General features: G+C 42.2%; 1 protein-coding gene across 1 annotated transcript in view; it reads left to right on the top strand.

The window, feature by feature from the left end:
- LOC126252307 (heparan sulfate 2-O-sulfotransferase pipe) overlaps positions 1 to 21,096 on the top strand; it is a 293,570-nt gene that overhangs the window by 224,190 nt on the left and 48,284 nt on the right. Inside the window, exon 5 of the mRNA XM_049953189.1 lies at positions 15,645 to 15,724. Within this exon, the coding sequence (XP_049809146.1) occupies positions 15,645 to 15,724 (80 nt within the window). The remainder of the gene's footprint in view (positions 1 to 15,644; positions 15,725 to 21,096) is intronic.

The raw sequence follows: 21,096 nt of genomic DNA, 5'->3' as shown, positions 1-21,096 counted from the left end.
TACAGAGATATTGTACATTTATTTTTAAGTAAATTTTTTCCATCGCTTTTTACTAGACTATCACCCCTAAGTCTTTTGTAAATCAAGTAATTAAAAAATCGTTGTTTCAGTATGTAATAGGGACCTATGTCACTACGTCATAAAAATTTCAGACTTCTAGGTTGACCAGTACCTGAGATAATGTTCCTAGATGAAGTAAAAAGTAAACTTACGGGAAACGGAGAAAGAAGATTAAAACATTCCTGATCCGTAGCTAATACCCCCTTCACAGTCTTCATAATCATCTTCAAGTCTTCTTTTGGCACCCCTCTGCACCTGTCTTGCTTTTTTCACTAATGTCTTGATTATATTATCAGCATGCCTTAGTCTGTGCTGATCTAAAAAGAACATAGCACGTACCGTACGGGAACCAACACACATACCCAACTTTTAAAGGACCTGGCATTTAGTTATATTTCCAAGATTGAAGGTTGCCACAGCATCATACACACCAAAATGTAGTGTATTAATTCCGACAAACACTGTTTTTGGGAGACGATGCCATATCACACTATTCAAGCACTCGTTGGGGTTCTGCGTTTTTCCGTGAAGACATTTCATCAGAAGACTTCTGTCAGCCAGATCTCTGAAAATGGGCTTTATTTCTGCCATGATGGCTGATGGTAGACTGTGGTGGTGAATGTATTTCTCTCCTGTTGTTAGTCCCCTATTGTATTTACACCAGCTGTTTTCACCTTTGGGGCACAAACCATGTTGTGGATGCTCATCCGTGGATGCGGTGTGGAAATATAAAGCCCATATAGCTCTCCTCATTTCTTCAAGATTGCCTGTATTTTGCCTGATTGCAAGGCCATAGCAGTTCTGAATGTGGTCTATTATGGAATCAGTCAATCTTCCTCTGCCATCCAAGGTTTTCCCATCATCTAGTTTTTTCCCTTTCATAACTGATTTTAACCTTCTCAGCCTGGCACCCATTCTCTTCTGCACATGTCCTATACATTCAAGTTTGCTTATATTTACACTGTTCCCATATGGTTTGCTTTCCAAAACTTCTTTGAATGCTTTAGAGTCACCATCTCCCAGATATTTGACATAGCGAACATTATACCACTGTGAAGAGCGCAATACCCGATCTCACAAATATATAAAAATAAAATAGTTATAATTGTAGTAGAGCTATGTATGATACGTCATTTTAAAGAGGAAACATGGCAGAATATAATACGCCAATAAAAAAAAATTCGATTTTTTAACCCAAAATCCGATTCCGTATCCCCTTAAGACAATGTTTAATACCTTCCCTGACAACCGTTACATTAGGCAGTAAACAAATTCATTTAACAATATCATTGGCCACGTATACAGATGTTTTTATTTCTATGTTTAATATTCTCTACATCACTTAAAACTTCCGGGTTCATAAGCCGTGGTCAATGTATAAAACTTTCTCCTAACGTTTTCTCTCCGACTGCGGGAGACATCTTCGGAGCTAAAGTGACGAAGTGCAACGAGAACTCGAAGGAACGCCGAATATATAGGCAGTGAAGAGGGCACCACAGTCCATCACGTGACGTGAGATTATCTCTGGTAGTGCCAACATTTTCGATAGAAAGTAACCGATCGTCATTCTTACGTTGCAATGTTGACATCCTAATTTTGTCTAATTTACACACTTTCCTCTTTTCTGTTAAACTTACATCCCAATAGCCTCTCTACACATACGAGCATCACAATGCAATGTTTTCGATATGACACTCATCTTACTGAATTTTATTTCATGATCACCCTCATGCTAAAGATGTTCCGTTACGACCGATTTATCCGTATGTCCCAGGAGGCAATTCCTCTTGTGTTCAACCAGACGCCGCGCCAGGTAGCCGTGCGGTCTGAGGCGCCTTGCCACGGCTCGCGCGGCTACCCCCTTCGGAGGTTCGAGTCCTCCCTCGGACATGGATGTGTGTGTTGTCCTTAGCGTAAGTAAGTTTTAGATTAAGTAGTGTGTAAGCCTAGGGACCAATGACCTTAGCAGTTTGGTCCCATAGGATCTTACCACACATTCCCAATTTTCAACCAGACGGGTGTTAACACACCAGTCGACAACTACAAGAAATTTTGTATACACTAGGAGAAAGCCAAAGGATGCCGTACGTCTTTTGCTGATCTTAAATTTTATCTTTCTGCAATGTCTGAAGGAAGTTTCCACACCATACCTGCTCAACACATTCCCAATGCGATCTGTAATCGTATTGACGAACGAAAGGAAAACTTTCCCTGGCGGCGGCCGTCGTTCTTCGTCTATACTGATTCTCTTTAGGTCTAAATGCTCGATCGATCTCCTTGTTAAAAGAACCATTCTTCTTGAATGTCGACACAGCAGATGTTAAAGGTCATCTCTTAAATAAGTCGCTTCACAAATTTTGTGCGCCCCGTTCACCAAGGTAGCTTTACTGTATACCCTACGGCCCAAAGTCCCGTTTCCTCGCTTGCTAACAGACATATCCACGAAATTCAGTTTGCCATTATTCTCCGTCTCCATAACGAACTGTATTTCTGGGTTGATGCTGTTGAGATGTACCAGGAAGGCACCCAATTCCTCTGCATCGTGTGTCCAGACTATTAAAGTATCATGGACATACCGGTACCAACTAGCTAGTCTTTTACTGGTAGTCTGCAACGCCTGTTGTTCAATGTTCTCCATAAACAAATTGGCCACAGCCGGACTAAGAGGACTGCCCATGGCCAACCCCGCCAATGTGTTCACAAAAATCATTATTGTATTGAAAATAGGTGTTGATGAGACAGTGTCTGAATAACCCAATAACATTGCTGGAAAAATATCCGCGATAAATGAGATACCTTTGTTCACTGGAATCATGGTAAATAACGACACAACATCAAAACTAACGAGGATATCACCTTGGCCCACGTGCAATTCTTTTAATTTGTCAATGAAACGATATGAATTTTTAATATGACTGTCAGTTTCAGCAACGTAAGGTTGCAGCAATGAAGCAAGGTGTCTAGCTAATTCGTGTGTGGGAGGCCCTATAACGACTGATGACCATAGATGTTAAGTCCCATACTGCTCAGAACCATGTGAACCAGGCCCTATAACATTCACAATAACCCTCAAAAGAATCTGTGGTCTGTGTGCCTTCGGGAGCCCATAGAGTCTAGGCGGGTACGTTTCCGTTTTGCAGAGTAGCTGCTTATCATCAAAGGAGAGTGACGACTCTTTTACCAACCGATTAGTGATTTTAAAAATCTTTGTAGTTGGATCATTCTGAAATTTTTTTCAAGTGGTGAAATCCATACTATTATTGATCTTTTCATAAACTAACAGTAATTTGTCGCAGGCACAAAGGAAGGTGCTGAGGGATATCAATGCAGATAAAAACATTATCGTTCTTATCACAGACAATTGTAATGCGTTCCTGACGACTAGTGAGAGCTATTATGAAAAGGCTAGTAATATTTCGGATCCCACCTATTATTAAAAAAAAACAGAAGATTTTAAAAATCACTAATCGATTGGTGAAAGCGTCTTCACTCTCCTTTGACGATAAGAAGGTACTCTGCAAAACGGAAGCGTACCCGCCTAGGCTCTATGGATCTCACCCACTGTGCACGAACCACAGATTCCTTTGAGGGCTGTTGTGAGTGTTACAGGGTCTCCCACACATGAATTAGCTAGACATCTTCCCTCACTGCTGCAACCTTATGTTGCTGAAACTGACAGTCATATTAAAAATTCATATCGTTTCATTGAAAAATTAAAAACAATGCACGTGCGCCAAGGTGATATCCTCGTTAGTTTTGATGTTGTGTCGTTATTTACCATGATTTCAGCGAACAAAGCTATTTCATGGATAGCGGATATTTTTCCAGCAGATATTATTGCTTTATTCAGACACTGTCTTATCAAGACCTATTTTCAATACAATTATGATTTTTATGAACACAATGGCGACACATTGACGGGGTGTGCCATGGGCAGTCCTCTTAGTCTGGCTGTGGTTAATTTGTTTACGGAGAATTTTGAACAACAGGCGTTGCAGACTGCCAGTAAAAACCCAGCCAGGTGGTACCGGTATGTCGATGATACTTCCGTAATATGGACACACAATGCAGAAAAACTGGATACCTTCCTGAAACATCTCAACAGCATCAGTACAAAAATACAATTTGTAATGGAGACGGAGAGTAATGGCCAGCTGAATTTCTTGGATGTGTCTCTTATCAAGGGAGGGGACGGGAAGTTGTGCCATAGAGTATACAGTAATGCCACGCATACTGACCGTTACCTGCGTAAAGATTCTAACCACCATCCCAGACAAAAATTAGGTGTGATTAAAACCTTGGTGGACAGGGCACATAAAATGTGTGAACCGACTAATTTAAAAGGTGAACTTGAATATCCGACGTCGACATTCAAGAAGAATTGTTATTCTAACAAGGAGACAGATCGAGCACTTCGACTTAGGGAGAGAATCAGGATCGCCGAGGATCGACGGGTCGCCAACGGGAAAGTTTCCTTTCATTCATCATTACAATTACAGATCGCATTGGGCAAGTGTTGAGCAAGTACGGTGTGGAAATTACATTCAGACCTACCCGGAAAATAAAAGAATGTTTAAGATCAGCAAATGACATACGACATCCTTCGGCTACACCGGGTGTGTATAAAATTCCTTGTAGTTGTGGGCTGGTTTATATAGGTACCATAAAAAGAAGTGTTAACATCCGTCTGGTTGAAGACAAGAGGAATTGTCGCCTGGGACGTACGGTTAAATCGGCGGTAGCGGAACATCTTTACCAAGAGGGTGGTCATGAAATAAAATTTACTGAGACGAGTGTCATATCGAAAACATCACATTATCATGTTCGTATGTATAGAAAGGCTATTGAGTTTTATAAACACCGTGATAATTTTAATAGAAAAGAGGAAGTTGTATAATTAGATAAAATTTGGATGGCAACATTGCAAACGTAAGAATGACGATCGATTTCTTTCAATCGAGAATGTTAGCACTGTCAGAGATAATCTCGTTGCCGACGTCACGTGATGGGCTGTTGTGCCCTCTACACTGCCCATACATTCGACGATCCCTCAAGTTCTGGTTGCACTTCGCCACTTTACTTCTTAAAATGTCTCCCGCAGTCGGAATGTTTTATACATTGACCACGACCTATTAGCTCGGAAGTTTTAAGTGGTGTCAGTACTAGGTGTGAAAGCTCACATTGTTTAATGTTCTCCATTTAGAATGTATTATGCCAAAAGAACATTCGATTGTAGTTTATGCTCGTGATATCCTATTGTCCAAGTATTCTTCGTTAGCATCTAATTGATGCCTTATGTCAGGTTTTAACAAAATGGATGAAAGAGGATACACGTCATAGCGTAGAATAAGAGGACTTTTATATCACAGTTTGGCAAAGCTTAGAAACTAGATATTTTTATTTTTCCCCCTGAAAAATGCCGAAATAAAACTGTAGACATAAATGTTCCGTAGACCTAAATGTTCCAGCATGGCTTTGTTTCCCGTAAGCAGCAAAATAATTTTTACGAATAAACCCACCGCGGTAGTGAATGCTGTGCAGCAGCATTATAGGAACTAAACGGTATAACGAAATTAGATAAGCGGAGAAGAGACGAATGGGGAATCATTCTAGCCATGATACTGGTCAAAGCCGGGAAAATCCACGGACATAAGTTGCTCTGATAGATAGAATTTGTTATAGACCGGCTCCTTGGGACGGAAACGGTCAAGTTGCTCGGCTGTTCGCTATCTATGGAAAGTGGTTGGAGTATGTTGAGACCATGAGTAGGCGACAAGGTGTTTTGCGTCTACGGCGGAATGTGGAGGCCGGAGGCTTGCCGACCCTGTACAACAACGTAGACGAAGATCTGTTGCAAATCTGTCGACAGAGGTCAGTGCTGGTACAGGTGTTCCGGAGCACACTGTTCAGCTCAAATTACTGAACGTGAGGCTCCACAGCAGACGACTCCTACGTCCCAGCTGCATCGCCAGTTACGATTACAGTGATTACACGATGATCGAGATTGGACTGTGGATAGGTGGAAACGTGTCCGCTTGTCGTATAAATCACGCTTCTTGCTACACCTAGTCGGAGGTCACGTCTTGATACGCCGTCATCCGGGCGAACACCGCTGCTCGAAACATGCACCATGCCACAGACGCAAACCGGTAGGTGTAGTATTATCCTGTGAGGGACACTGACCTAGGCTTTCAAACGCCTGTGGTAGTAATCGGAGGCACCATAGCTGTGAACTACATGAACATTATTGTGAATCACATGTAGCCCTTTGCGCTTGATGTCTTCCCCGAAGACGAGGGCATCTATTAGGTAACTGTCTTTATGACAAAGTCAGAATCGTGTTACAGTAGTTTGAAGAGCATGTTAGTGAAGAAAACGTTGATGTCTTAGCCACAAAATTCGCGTGATCTGAACACAATGGAACACATATGGGACGCTATTGGACGCCAGTTCCACAAACCACTGGCCCGTAGTTTACGGGAACTGCGTGAGCTGTACATAGACATCTGGTGTCACATACTTCCGGAAATCTACCAAAGACATGTCGAATCTATGACAGTCAGAACCACTGTTGAAGTGCGTTCCAGAGGTTAACCAATAAGCTATTAAGGAAGTGGTCACAATCTTTTGGATCAGCGGTGTATATGATGACCCTCAATCACTTCTTGTAAGTCAATATAACATAATTGAACAGAGAGTCAGAATGGGCAAGATGAATAACTGAAACAGATTTTGCACCCACATTTCCTAAGCAATTGAAAAATTTCAAATATTGGGGTTGGGTTGTTTGGGGAAGGAGACTAGACAGCGAGGTCATCGGTCTCATCGGATTAGGGAAGGAAGTGGGCCGTGCTCTTTCAAAGGAACCATCCCGGCATTTGCCTGGAGCGATTTAGGGAAATCATGGAAAACCTAAATCAGGATGGCCGGACGCGGGATTGAACTGTCGTCCTCCCGAATGCGAGTCTAGTGTGCTAGCCACTGCACCACCTCGCTCGGTTTCAAATATTGCATACGGTACGGAGGCAGTAGTCAATCGCTGTTTTGATTAATTCATCGACTTCGAAATTTTCATTTTTCACAATTTGATAATCCTCCCATATAATTCCAATCACCTGTCTTACGATTTCCGCTTAAGTTGCAACTCAGACGTAAAAAGAAATCGCTGGGCTTCTCAGTGAATGACTCGTAGACACAATTTTTTTTAAATTGTAAACCAGTTAAGCCCTTGCATTTTCCTTTGTATTTATCGTGTATTATAGTTAAGTAGTGTGATTTTGAACGGTAAAGTATTGTTAATCGCACGGCATTTTCTTTTTCAACAACTACAATACGAAATAAATGGAAGGAGTTACGTGATAAATTTAGGACTACCTTGACTTCCACTGCTCGGCGCCTAGCTCCGTGCTGTTATAAAAGCTTATAAAGCTTATAAAAGTTGAGAGGCACACTTTTCATTATTCGCTGCTCCTATCGAGGTTCTTATCATTTATCATAGCTCCATCGCAAACGTTTCCCAAGTCACAATAGATTGTTGGTGCCCTGAAAGAGTCTGCACAGGCGGTGTGATGTCTTTCTGTCAAACACTTTTGGTCATCTTGTGCGGCGGTTTACGGTTGTCGAAACGTACTCTTTGCGATATTGCAAATCCACCCACTCCACTGTTCACCTAGGAAACCAGAATTCTTGTGTAATTTCCCATGTGTCTTACACCGGTTATCATCATATGTTCAAAGTCGGTTAACTTGCGGCGTGTTGCCATGCTCTCTACGCACCCATCTGTATCAGAATGCTCAGATATCGTACCTACATTCGCAACATATGCAGCATCAACTACAACATTTGGGCGTCACACACAGCCCGTCTTGGAATGGGGCAAGATGACGTTTGGCCTCTCAGTTTATAACCAAAACTATAGAAGAAAAAAATGGAACGAGCATCAGATTCAAAGATAAAGCTGTGCTCGACTCGAAGGTTATTTGAACACCACAGTCCTGTACTAGACTTGGTCCTGTAGAGGGAGGTATAGCTTCCTCCAACCTTTCAACTGATTTACCCAGCCAGTTATAGGAGTGCCTGCAGTTTATGTAGTTTCCGCACTTGGCATTTGTAACCTTAAAAAACAATTGCCACAGATTAAAATAGCATAATTGACATAAATTGTGGTACCGACAGGATATGCAACCACGGACCTATGGATTTTTGGTCTGACTCTTATCAACAGAGGCAAATTTCAAATTAGAAACGTAACGAAACTTCTTGACAGATTAGTACCGTGTGCCGACCGGGATTCGAACCGGGTACCTTTGTCTTAAGCGGACAAGTGCTCTACCATTTGAGCTACCCGAGCACGACTCAGGAACCGTCCTCACAGATTTACTTCAGCCAATATCTCATCTCCTATCTAAACTTCACAGAAGTTCTCCCGCGAAACTAACAGAATTAGCACCCGTGGAAGAAAGGACATTGCGCAGACATGGCTTAACCACAGCCTGTGGGACTGTTTCCAGAATGAATTTTCATTCTGCAGCGGGTTGGCACTGATATAAAACTTCCTGGCAGATGAAAAGTGTGTGCGGGACTGGACTCGAAGCCCAGTTTTAATCCGCCAGAAAGGTTCATATCAGAGCACTCTCCGCTGCAGAGTGGAAGTTTCATTACAGAATCATGATGTTTTAAGATCAAAGACTCTCTACATAAAGATCTTCTGGATCGGATATGTCCTCATATTATAAATAGCTGAATCTACGTTTCCATCTATATTGTAGGTGACCATCATGTTATGTAGTACAATTGGAGCAGCAACACTCATATACTAACGTCTCTCCTGCCACAAAAATTTCGTAAAAGGAGAGAATAAAATTCATTTTCTAAGTTGACGTCGGTAGAAAGGAGCGTAGTAACATTCGTTATACGCATGTCACTAATGGAGATTATGTTGCCTTTGGTTCTTTATTAAATTTATTATTTGTTAACATTGTACCAGACAATATTTTCAAATCAAAGGGGACGAGCTTTTCTGATGCCGCTCCTATTGCTTTCAGTAGCGGTTAGGATGAGTCAGACTGCTTTCCAAGGAAATGTTTACGACCACCCTTGATGGGGTATCCTCACGAGTGCATTCTGAGCGTATGCCTAGCTACTGCTACAGCCAAGAAGACCCAAGTCTGCACTAAACATCGCAGCACTTGTTGGCGCGCCGCTTAATTATCGCGATCACCTCCACTGCGAGGGTTATCACGCACGCCTCCTTAACTGCACATGTTTAACGGACGGATTGATTTTTGTATTGGGCAGGAACCGATTAATAAACTGTTATACAGTAGGAAGTGATCTCATCAACTCTTGGCGTTGCAGAGTATCGATAGCAGCTTTGATGGACACAAGCATAGCACTAACATTGTTGTTACTGTGAGAGATCGCTCAATACCATCTCACCACGGAATTGCGTCACAAGCCACTTCCAAAAGTTGCAGGAAAATTGGTACATCATTGTACAAACTAGAACAACTTCACGGATACAGACTCCGACCGCGAAAGCCTACGAACATACATTAGGCCATATATTTGAATTCATTCCTATTACAGACCATTTTCAGCACCACACAGTCATCGTCATGTGCATAAACGACGTTAAATCAGTATTTTTTTAGGTTGCCAGAGTACTTATCGCGTTAAATGAGTGCGTTTTTATTTGAAACTTAGGTTATGTAACTAAGTACTTTCGTCGCATCATCTATAATTTTTAAGGAAGAGCAATACTTGTTGGTTAACTTATATATAGATTCCTTATTAAAATAAGCTAAAGAATATATTTGATGGTTGAAATTATCTCCTATTTGTTTTACAAAATTCGTTTAAAATTTTCATTTCGTCTTCAACCCCTTGAAGTCCTAAGGCGAAGGAAGGTTGGAAGCTTCTATATTTTATAGTTTTTTCTCTACCTAACATCTTTTCACTCTGTGTCAAATGTATAAATGAAGTCAACAATCAGCATCATCTGTCCACAGTTTGCTGGCACTTAATTCATGTTAAGCCAGATGTATGAAATATTACCGCGTGGGCACTAACAAGTTTTTTGAAGTTGGTGGAGAATGTTTAAGAACATTTACTGTTGCGAAACATGGTCAACCAGGAAATAAGACTTGGAATGGAACAAAGAGAACTGGTTGCACCCAGAATGAATCTTTCGCTCTGGAGTGGGCTATGCGTTGTTTTAGAACTCCTGGAAGCTTAAAAATACATGTCGGACAATCGACTTCTTTTACCGTCTGAGCTCTCCTCCAGACATGACTCAGGATGCGTTCTCGTGGCTTCACAGTTCCACTTCTGCCACTACTCTTCTTCTGTTTCTCACGCTTCAACTTTCAGCTTGCATGAAACCCGGCACGAAGTAACTATCTTGACGATCCAGGAACGTCATATGGAAGGATTTATTCTACGGATTAGAAGATGGAAGCTAAAATGTATATACACTGCAGGCCATCCAAAATGCAGCACCAAGACGGACCGGAGATATTACAGCCAAATTGACTTGTGAGATAACACGTTGTACAGTTGCTGGCTATAACCGCTGCTACACGCCTAGGCACTTTATCAAAGACGCTCTGTATTTGTTTTTGGGGTACAGCAGTCCATGCTGCTCCCAGGGCAACAGGGAGGTCAAGGCAGCAATGCAATCCGATGGGCGACGAAGAATTCTTGAACACTGCGTGACACGTATGGTCGCGCAGTATCCTGCTGCAGTGTGGCCGCCGGCAAGCTCCAAAGGTATGGGAGGACAAGAGGCTCGACACTCCACAGATGCAACGCTGGTTGGTTATTGTACTGGCAATGTGTACCAGGGAGTTGCGAGAATGGACTCCAATACCACCCCAAACCATAATATCGGGTGCAGAAGCAGTATATCGACGCACAAGGCACCAATTCAACAACCTCTCACCATGGTGTCTAGAGACCCTAATCCAACTATCGTGGTGTTGCAGGCAGAATCGGGATTCGCCGTAAAAACAATATCGCTCCATTCGGTAGTCCATGTCCGTCGTTCATCACACCATTGCCGGCGAAAATGCCTGAGGCGTTGAGTCAGTGGTAAAGGCAGCAATGAGCGCCTTGAGGACGGTCCAGTCTGTCGCAAACGACGACGAATCGTACGCGCGGACACTGCTTGTTGCGCAGCTGACCGAATTTGTTGTGATGTGGCTCGTGATGAGGCAGAGCGATTTCATACTGTCGTACACACAATACGTCTGCCATCATGTGTAGTGGTGCAACGAGGTGAGTGTAATCGATCCCGTCGATCAGTCGTTCCCTCCTGCATCCAGCGATTACAGATCCACATCACAGTTGCTTGGTTCCGTCCGACATGTTCACCTATTTCTCTAAAGGATATCTGCAATCCCTATAAGCAATTATCATTCCTCTGTCGAACTCAGACACGTGCTCTAAAGACTCTTGCTGTCTTCCACGAGGCACACAGAAGCGACTTACGCAGAACAACCGCACGAAAGAACAATTCAAGTACGTCCAAACGGCCTTCTGTTCCCCATTTACGAAGGTGAGTCAAATGAAAACATGAAATTTGTACTAACAAATCGAAATTTCGCACCGTTATCCTGTAAGTTGGTAAGCGTGCAGAATGGCCTGTAGGTGGCAGCATAGTGCAGATGCATGAATACAGTCGCAGTATCAGTATAAAGATGGCCACCCCACTTGCGACTTGCACCAGGGAAGAACAGCGTTCTGTTATCCGGTTTTTGCGTAGTGAAGGTGTGAAACGTATTGAAATTCATCGACGAATGAAGGTTCAGTACAGTAATGCATGTTTGTCACAGCAGCAAGTCTACGAATGGAATAGGAAGTTCGCAAATGGTGTGACTTCAATGGAAGATGCTCCTCGTCCAGGTCAGGCACAACGAGTTGTGACTCCACAGAACGTTGCAGCAGTTGGAACCATAGTGAAGGAAAACAGCCGAGTGACACTGAATGACATTGCAGCACGTTTACAGATTATTCATGGGTCAGCACACCACATTGTGTATGATGTGCTCCAGTTTCACAAAGTATTTGCAAGATGGGTGCCACGGCAGCTGACTCCTGAAATGGGAAAACGACGTGTTGATGCTTGTGAAGAACTTCTTCGGCGCTTTGAACGAGAAGGTGATGGCTTTCTTGCAAGAATCGTTACTGGGGTCGAAACCTGGGTTCTTCCACCAACCGGAAACGACGGGAGCGAGCAAGGAATGGCGCCATTTCTCATCACCAAAACCAAAGAAGTTTCGAATAGAACCATCAGCAGGGAAGATTATGCTGACTCTCTTTTGGGACGGAAAAGGTGTCACTGTGGAGTATTACATGCATAGGGGGACCATTGTCACCAGTGCATCATACAGAGATCTCCTAAAAAATTATCTGCGGCCTGCAATCAAATAAAAGCGACTTGGATTGCTGTCAGCAGGTGTCCTTTTTCAACATGACAATGCAAGGCCCCACACTGCCTGTACAACAGTTGCAACAATCACAGACCTGCATTTTGAGTGTCTTCCTCATCCACCATACTCACCAGACCTTGCCCCAAGTGATTTCCGTATGTTTGGACCACTCAAAGACGCAATGGGAGGAAAGAAGTTCCGTTCTGATGAAGAGGTACGCCACGCGGTGCGTGAGTGGTTGCGCGGACTATCAAAAGAATTTTTTACTAAAGCAATTTATGTACTTTGTAAGCACTGGAGGACTTGCATTGAGCGTAGAGGAGATTATGTTGAAAAGTGATACAGCTTTGTACAACTTCTGCACAATAAATAATATTTTAAAAAATATTTAAGGTTTTCATTTGACTCACCCTCGTATATCGCGTTTGCAGATGGCGCTCCTGGCGCCCGTGATGTGCACCTGCGCTGAAATGCTAAACATGTGCATCTCTCGTCACCGCAAAAGCATACTGCAAATTTCACTGATTTGGATACTTCCTTCAGGGTGTTGCATTTTGGGTGGGCAGCAGTGTATGTAACGTCTTGGAAACATCGGAATTCACATCAGCATGATGAAGCCATATCGTATACTGTCGAAATGGATTTTTATTTTCGTGAACGAGGTGCATTTTGCCACTAAGTCAGTCAGGCTGTTATGTGCTATAGACGCGGATTCCCACTTTCCACTGCTCTGTGTAGATAACACGGGATTTGCGACCGAGACAACAGCGGCCGCTCTGAAGCCCGTTGTCTTCACTGTGGCCGCTGTAGGCGTTCCGGGACGGAGAAGATGGCGTGTCTAAACACACGCCGGAAGCCGCCGTCCCTGCCTTTGTGGTGCGCTGCGCTCTAGGCCCCAACACGCCACGCTGTCGGAGCTCCGATGTTAACATACCAGTCAACTACAAAATGCCACACCGGCTACGTGAGATAAACATTTCAGCAACCTGCAACTATCTTTACACTGCTGTGACGACACCGATAGTCGTGACTGGCCAAATTCTTCAACTGAAAGCAAAAACAGGTAGCTCGGCTTAACTGGCTTTGTCTCTGACGTCAATCACGAAAAACGGGCGGGCCATGAAGGCAAATAGCTGCTATCCCGTGTAGGTCAAGGTAACCAGACTTCCAGATGCGCTGTTCAAGTCCTATCTCATTGCTGATGTCAAGTTTTTGCACTTTTTACTCTCATATTAATGTTGTGCAATTACTACCTCCATAATCGTGTATATATGGCGTACCAGAGAGATGCTTTTACAAACCTTGGGAGCGGGTTCCTCACACGAAACAAGGAAAAAAGTCGATGTAAACACACGTCAGAAAATCCTTCAATTTTGAATGCTTGTTGAAATAATATTTTTGAGCATCTTCGCTTCGGAAACTCGTAACATATGTTTAAAATTTTCTCTTCTAGCTTCTACACAATCATGCACTCGTCTGATGGCGGGCAGCATCACTGTTTCGAACATCCCCATATAGTGTGTAACGTTTTCACAGCTTTTCACGACACATTCATGAAGCGTCTCTGCACTAGTATTGTATGCTGAATGAACCAGTTACTTTAGATGGCCTCCCAAATGATTTAGGTCGGGGCGACATTCATACCATGAAACTGGGCCTCCCCTGCCTATCCATCTGCATGGTAGATGTCAGACAGGCCATCACGAACAAACTGACCTAAATATTATGGAACCCCTTCATGAATAAACTACATGCTTCTTGTTATTTGGAAGATCACATACTGTAGCAAGTCTGGAACAGTATTTCGAATAAAGTCCATCTAGGCAGTACCGGTCAGACGAGCCGTGAGAATATACGGACGTATCAAAAAGCCTCTTACAGTTCCAGCCACACAATAATCTTAAGCTGCTGCTGATGTCTGACCAAAATCGACGATTTGCAGTGGCCCTCAAAGTTAAGCGTGTCTGATGCAACCTACATGTCGGAGCCGTACTGAGTGTTATCTTGTAATCTCGATTTTGGTACTAACAATACACATTCACACTAATATTATCCCTGAACAGCTTGCGTTGAACATCACTGTTCGACCACCTAGATGATGATATTGCCTCTATCAGCATGGTGCTGACTTGGCTGTAAGATTTTTTCCTAGTAAAATGTGATATTTCATAGTGACTGTCCAGTGGCAGTGGATCCTTCAAATACGTAGAAGATGTCATTATATCACTATTTATTGCAACCACAATGTCAATGAATTTTCCAATTAAAATTTCTCATAGTTGACTAGTAACGCATACTGCCTCCCACAAGCACGTTACTTGGCACACATCTGGAGCTTGTCCTGCTAAAACAATTCCTATTAAAAATGTTCCAGTGTTATTTTGCGAAAATTTCTTAATATGAAAAGACAACAGTTTTCTAAACAGTCCGTCATTTGATACAATGCGCTGAGGAAAATAGAGAGATTCTTACTCTCCATTTCTGTAGATCCCACAAACACACCGAAAATATGTCGCAGTAACTGGAACGCCACACCACACACTGCATAAAACGTGAATCCACAAACCGACAGAGGATGAACGCATCATTTCACAGGCTCGTGGTGGCTCATGGTCACATGTTCTGCCAAGGAAATCAAGTTACTAAAAGTTTGCGATGCGTAATAATACGTTGCGAGTAGCAACGTATGACTGCCAATTTCTCTGAACAATCGTCGTCCAAAGGTCGATGAGTTTACATGGTCTAAGTATGAAATCAATCAAGTTGCTTTGGTTTCAGACAGCCTAATCCATTCTACATCAGTAACGTTTAAAGTCTATGAGGACGTCCAAACAATCGGGTTTAGTACATTTAGGTCACCAGAAATCTCTCATGAATACTTCGAGTGGTCTTAACTGCAGCAGGACAACTCGGTCTGCTGGCTGTTGTTACTTTATCACGAATAATAGCTCATTTCCTACGTCCATCCACTACATTATTCTCAGGCAGTGGTCCTTTCATTATTATCACACACTCTTTTAAACATGTTGATAAATTTAAGCACGAAGATATTAGTGATGTAGAGTCCCTATTGGACGATGTAACAAGTATATCTACCAATAACACCTCAGATGAAAATGGTGGTGTTCTTACGTGATGTTCAACTGTCGGCAGGCGGCACTGGCGGCTCACGTCAACAGCTTCGAGCCACCTGCAGTCTACGTCAAACACGTCTGCTTCACCAATTTCTCGCAGTAAGTAACGTTTCTGAACACACTCCTCTTGTATAAAATAAGTAAATATACACTAGAGAAATTGTTATTTACTTTTCTCGTGGGAGCCATACAGGCTGATCTTGACCAACTCAAATCCGTCTATTGACTTTTCATAGCGCCTTTACTATGGAAATGTAAGTACGTTTCTAAGTCACAACATAGTCGTCAGACCTTTAGTTGTTATATACAGGCCTTCGCTGCTATGTCAACACTTCAAAAACGCCTATCTGACCTTAACTGGGAAGTCAACCCGCCAAAAATGCATATCTGCGAATTTTATTGATTGATATGATGTCAGTATGAAGTACCTCCTACAGGTTAACATTCACAGTTTTCAAAGATGACAGTGACATATGGGAGTTACTTCATAGTGGTCTCATAGTAAATCAACAAGATCGGCGTGTTACCATCCCAATGAAGGTAATTACTTAACAGTTGAAGCCATGACCATGGACCCGGAAGTTCTAAATGTACATTAATATAGTGAAAACGCTATGAAAAGACAGTATACGGATTTTATTATTAAGATTTCCATTTTTTTATTTTCTTTCCCAAGTTCCTATCATTCAGCAGTGTAGTGAAACACGAAGGCTTTTTAAGCTTACCGGACAAAAAATTAGTCACCCCAACATGCACGCACAGATGAATCGTTAAGCCGTTACAGATGACGCAGCGATCGGGTCACGTGCTCAACCGCTCGCGCATTACCTCTTCTTGAGCATAAGGAAGAAGCGATCACTGAAACATTTATGTTTCATGCGAACATTGTACGTAAACGTGTGTAAATGTGAGAATGTGACAGAGTAGCAAAATGGGGCAATCTTGTTTGCCCGTGACCATGATCATACATCGTGGAAGTTGCTGAACTGGTGGTGTTTCGCGGGGGCTGTTCAACGTGTTTACAAATAGTGCTGTAACACACGTGGCAGCGAAACACGACGTCAGAACTGTGGCCGGAAGAAGGTCCTGACTCACAGGGACCAGAGACGCGTTTCGCAGCTTGTGAATTAAAATAGCTTCCAAAGACGACAGTAATAATTGTAGGCAGCGAATGAAGGTTTTTCCCAACCTGTAAGCGTGAGAACGTGGAATGAACGTTTGGAGTCGGTCACTTCGCAAGAGGTCATTAATCACACAGGCACATAAAGACAACAATAGCAAAATTCATCGGTCTGGAAGAATATGTGACTGTTTTTCAGAACAGTCTCCCACACTACTGCACCCCGACTGGCTTGTAAAATCACCTGACTCGAACCCCACAGAAAATCGATGGGGCATGTTGCAGGAGAGGGTAAAACGCCAACATCATCAGAATCCCCGCAATTTGGTGCAACTGCGCGATTAGATAGTCAGAGAGTGGCTTAACCTGAATGTGACGTACCTGCACAGTCGTGTGCACTCACTTCCTGCCGGTCTTACATGGTAGTAAATGATGTTTGTAATTATTTCTCTAGGGGTGACTAATTTTTTGTTCGGTAAGCTAAACACTGCTGTAGTCTCCATTGCTGCATAGCGGCAGTCATTTCAGCAGAACCAGTATCTTCCAAACATTAATAAATAATTTACTTCGGACGTTGTCCTATTCTAAAATTAAGTCAGAATATAATTTTCTGTCCCTCCTTCACACACACACACACACACACACACACAGGTCATATGAGCATTTGATAGCAGAGCTTTTATGAACAATGTTTTCAAATCACGAAGTTTGTAGAGTCTTCTTGACACTTCATATAAATTATGTGCTGTAAAATAATGACGCCTACTTGCTGACTGATCGAAGTAGACCTTTAAATCATAACAATCCGCCCCCCCCCCCTCCCCACCATGAAAGTGCGTAGTAAATATTTCGTATTGGAATACTATAATCGCATTAATTTAGCAAGAGTAAAAGTAAGGGCCTTTGACCTACTTTATAGTAACTAGCAGATCAAAACTGTGTGCCGGAGCGGGACTCTAACGTTCGACCCAGGTAGACTTGCGTCCCAAGGTCGAGTCCCGGGCCGGTACACAGTTCTAATCTGATTGGAAATTAAAAGTCACCGCACACTCCGATGCACAGTGAAAATTCATTCTGTTTATGGAAACTAGTTTAACCTTTGATTAGTGCTGGTCACTTAGCGGTATTTCCTAGGCGAAGGTTTCACGCCGTTTCAGTCGGAGTCTCCGGTTCCGGTTGACTAGGAAGCGAGGGAGCTTCAAACAGATAGTTCTTCTCAATGCGTAACAAATTATTCATATATTTTCATACAAAAATCTCTAGAATTTTTCGTAATATTGCGTGGGATTAAAAACCCAGAGAAAAATAAAGTGTTTTCTACCGCTTTCTTATGAATGTAAGGAAATTCAGCATAGCGTATCCTGTATACAAATGATTTGGTCCTTAGCAGGAAACATGCTCTTTTTCTGTTTAAGAGGATGAAACTTTTAGAAAGGCGTGGAAAAATGTTGATAACGATGAAATCAAATTAATGACGATATCGTGCATTTTGATTGGAGAACAGAAAAAAGCCACAGAGAGTAATGCGAGTAAATTAAGAACAACGAAATACATATTTAGGTTTGTGACAAGAAAAATACTGTTTGGTTCTCCGCTTTCAAAAGAAATCTATTATACAGCTGTCTATTTTGACAAAATTACTAATAACTTAAGCCGGCCGCGGTGGTCTCGCGGTTCTAGGCGCGCAGTCCGGAACCGTGGGACTGCTACGGTCGCAGGTTCGAATCCTGCCTCGGGCATGGATGTGTGTGATGTCCTTAGGTTAGTTAGGTTTAAGTAGTTCTAAGTTCTAGGGGACTGATAACCACAGCAGTTGAGTCCCATAGTGCTCAGAGCCATTTTGAACTAATAACTTATTTTCCAATAGCAATCGTAATAGAGAAAATAGTTCCCTATATATATAACACACAGTGTGAAAGCTCTTCTCCTGGCTTTAGTCAAACGACAATCTTCTTCGTTTCCTCATGACCTCATGAGGTAGTAAACGGAAACTCCGCTTACCCACCATCTCACCGCATCCTCTTGATGACCTCGATTTTTGGTGCGTTTAACTTCACACTTAGTTACCTTAAACAGTCACTAATTCAGAGGCAGACTAAGAAATCTCCGTGATTTACTACGGAGCAGAAACATGAAGATTTGCTGGAGCAGAGCTGTATAAACAATGTTAAGAGTTAGACATCCCCAATAAATTGATTGTGTGAGTAAAGCAACTGTGGAAAACACCAAGATTCTAATTAAAATACAGAATATGTTATCAAGTGCTGTGATCACAAAAAAGGGGTAAGACAGGGAGACGAATTATCCTGACTTCTGTTTAATATGGCCTTGGAAAAGGTTCTGGGAGATACGGGCATCAATACAGGAGGGACAAATCAGTTCAGGTGCTATGATATGCAGATGATATTGATGAAATTGCAAGAACGCCAAGACTAATGAAACAAACCTTTACAAATATTCAGAGAGATGCTAGAAAGATGTGCCTGCAGACGAATGAAGGAAAAACTAAGCATTTTTCAGTAACCAAGAAAGATTATCCAAATAAGCCCCCATCCATAGAAACTGGTTCTAAAAGTCATGTCGTTCGTAGTTTCACTTACCTTGGATCAGAAGTATACTGTGATAACAATGTAGACTCTGAAATTCAAAAACAAATATTGTACAAAAAGTGCTACCATGGCCTCAGAAAACATCTGAAATCTAAGCTGCTGTTCAGGAAAACAAAACTCATGATGTATATAGTTTTAGTAAGGCTGTTGCTAACATACGGTGCTGAAACACGGACATTAAAAAAAATTGATGAAAGACAACTGGGCATATTTGAAGGAAAGATCTTGATACAGATTCTTGGATCAGTGGAAGAAATGTTGACTGGAGGAGGATATTTAACTATGCATTATATAATCTGTATAACGAACCAGACATTGTCAGCTACATTATGATTGAAAGGCTGGAATGGGCAGGACATGTACTGAGAGCAAACGATAGAATGATTATGAAGGTATTCAGCGCAGTACCTGGAGGACCTGGAGAGTAGGAAGACCAAAGATAAGATAGGAGGAAGGTGTCAGAGAAGACGTAACGAAAATTGGAAATCAAAATTGGAAGAGTTCGGCACCCAACAGGGAAGAATTCCTTTTACTGAAGGCAAAGGCTCTCACAGGGCTCATGCACCGATGACGATGATGACACATATTTAGGATTGCCGGTGGTGAATTTCACGCCAAGTATCTGATAAAATTCTATGGTCGTTCGAAGGTCGAACAAAAACCTTTAGATTTGTAACGTGACATTCGATCGCATATCCGCGATATCAAAACTTCAAGTTGCGGCTAATAACAAAGCAATGATAAGACTTTGTCTACCGATACTCATACACAGAGGAAGTGATTCAAACGAGGGCGGTAGCTTTGGTAAGTTCAAAGCCCCTAAAATTTTTTCTCAATTTATTTTCCTCATAAAGCAAACAAAATATTACAGAATTTCTGAATTTGTACTTATAGCGTATTCGTGCCAGCTCAAAACATCACATCCTCAAAAGAGTTAAACTTATCTCTCTCTTTGAAGAAAGTATTCTTTAGAACTTTCGCTTAGTGCTCTCCGTCGGGAAGCGTAGATAGAGTGGGCAATGCACCGAGGCATTCTTGTCACACTGCCCACGGGCCTCCGTGGCACTTTCACCGCTTTCCTGCTACGGAGGACATAAATTCTCCAGAAAGAGTCAGAGCACCGGAGACATGCCACTGGAGAAAATCATTCCATATCTGGTCAGCCAGCCCGTAACATGTTTATTTCCGCACTACGTTAGTCGCATCTCGTTTGTACTGTAACTTACAGTTATGTGGCTTGGCCATTTATTCCACTTGTTTTGTACTGTCCTAAGTTGTTGTGATGACACGAGACACACGATACGTCACGTTTCTTAATTGCTTCATACCAGTGGCCGCACCATAGAAGGTATGGGACCAATACTACAAAAATAACGTTTTTTTGTCTTCAATATTTTGGCACAAAGATTCTTGTTGATAACTTCAGGAACGTTAGGTAAAGTCTGAGGAAAATCAACAAACAAACTGGTAATACTTTACTAAGTGTCTTTAATTGAAAATATGGGAGGTATAAAACCAGTTAAAAGAGGGGCGGAGTGTAATAGATCTTCCGATATTGTGATCTGTTTGCGGTATTAATTCGTTTAATTCATTTATTATTTACCTTGGGGTGTAGTATTACTTACATGTATGGATGCATAGTTAAACTAAGGTTCACAGTCATTTACAATCATCAGTTAGTATTACAATATTCACAATACTGAGTAACAACGTACGATTTCGTAGCTCTCAAAGTGGAGACT

Source organism: Schistocerca nitens, chromosome 4 (genome assembly GCF_023898315.1).
Source record: "Schistocerca nitens isolate TAMUIC-IGC-003100 chromosome 4, iqSchNite1.1, whole genome shotgun sequence".
Classification (NCBI taxonomy): Eukaryota; Metazoa; Arthropoda; class Insecta; order Orthoptera; family Acrididae; genus Schistocerca; species Schistocerca nitens.
This window is presented reverse-complemented; position numbering and strand designations above follow the sequence as displayed.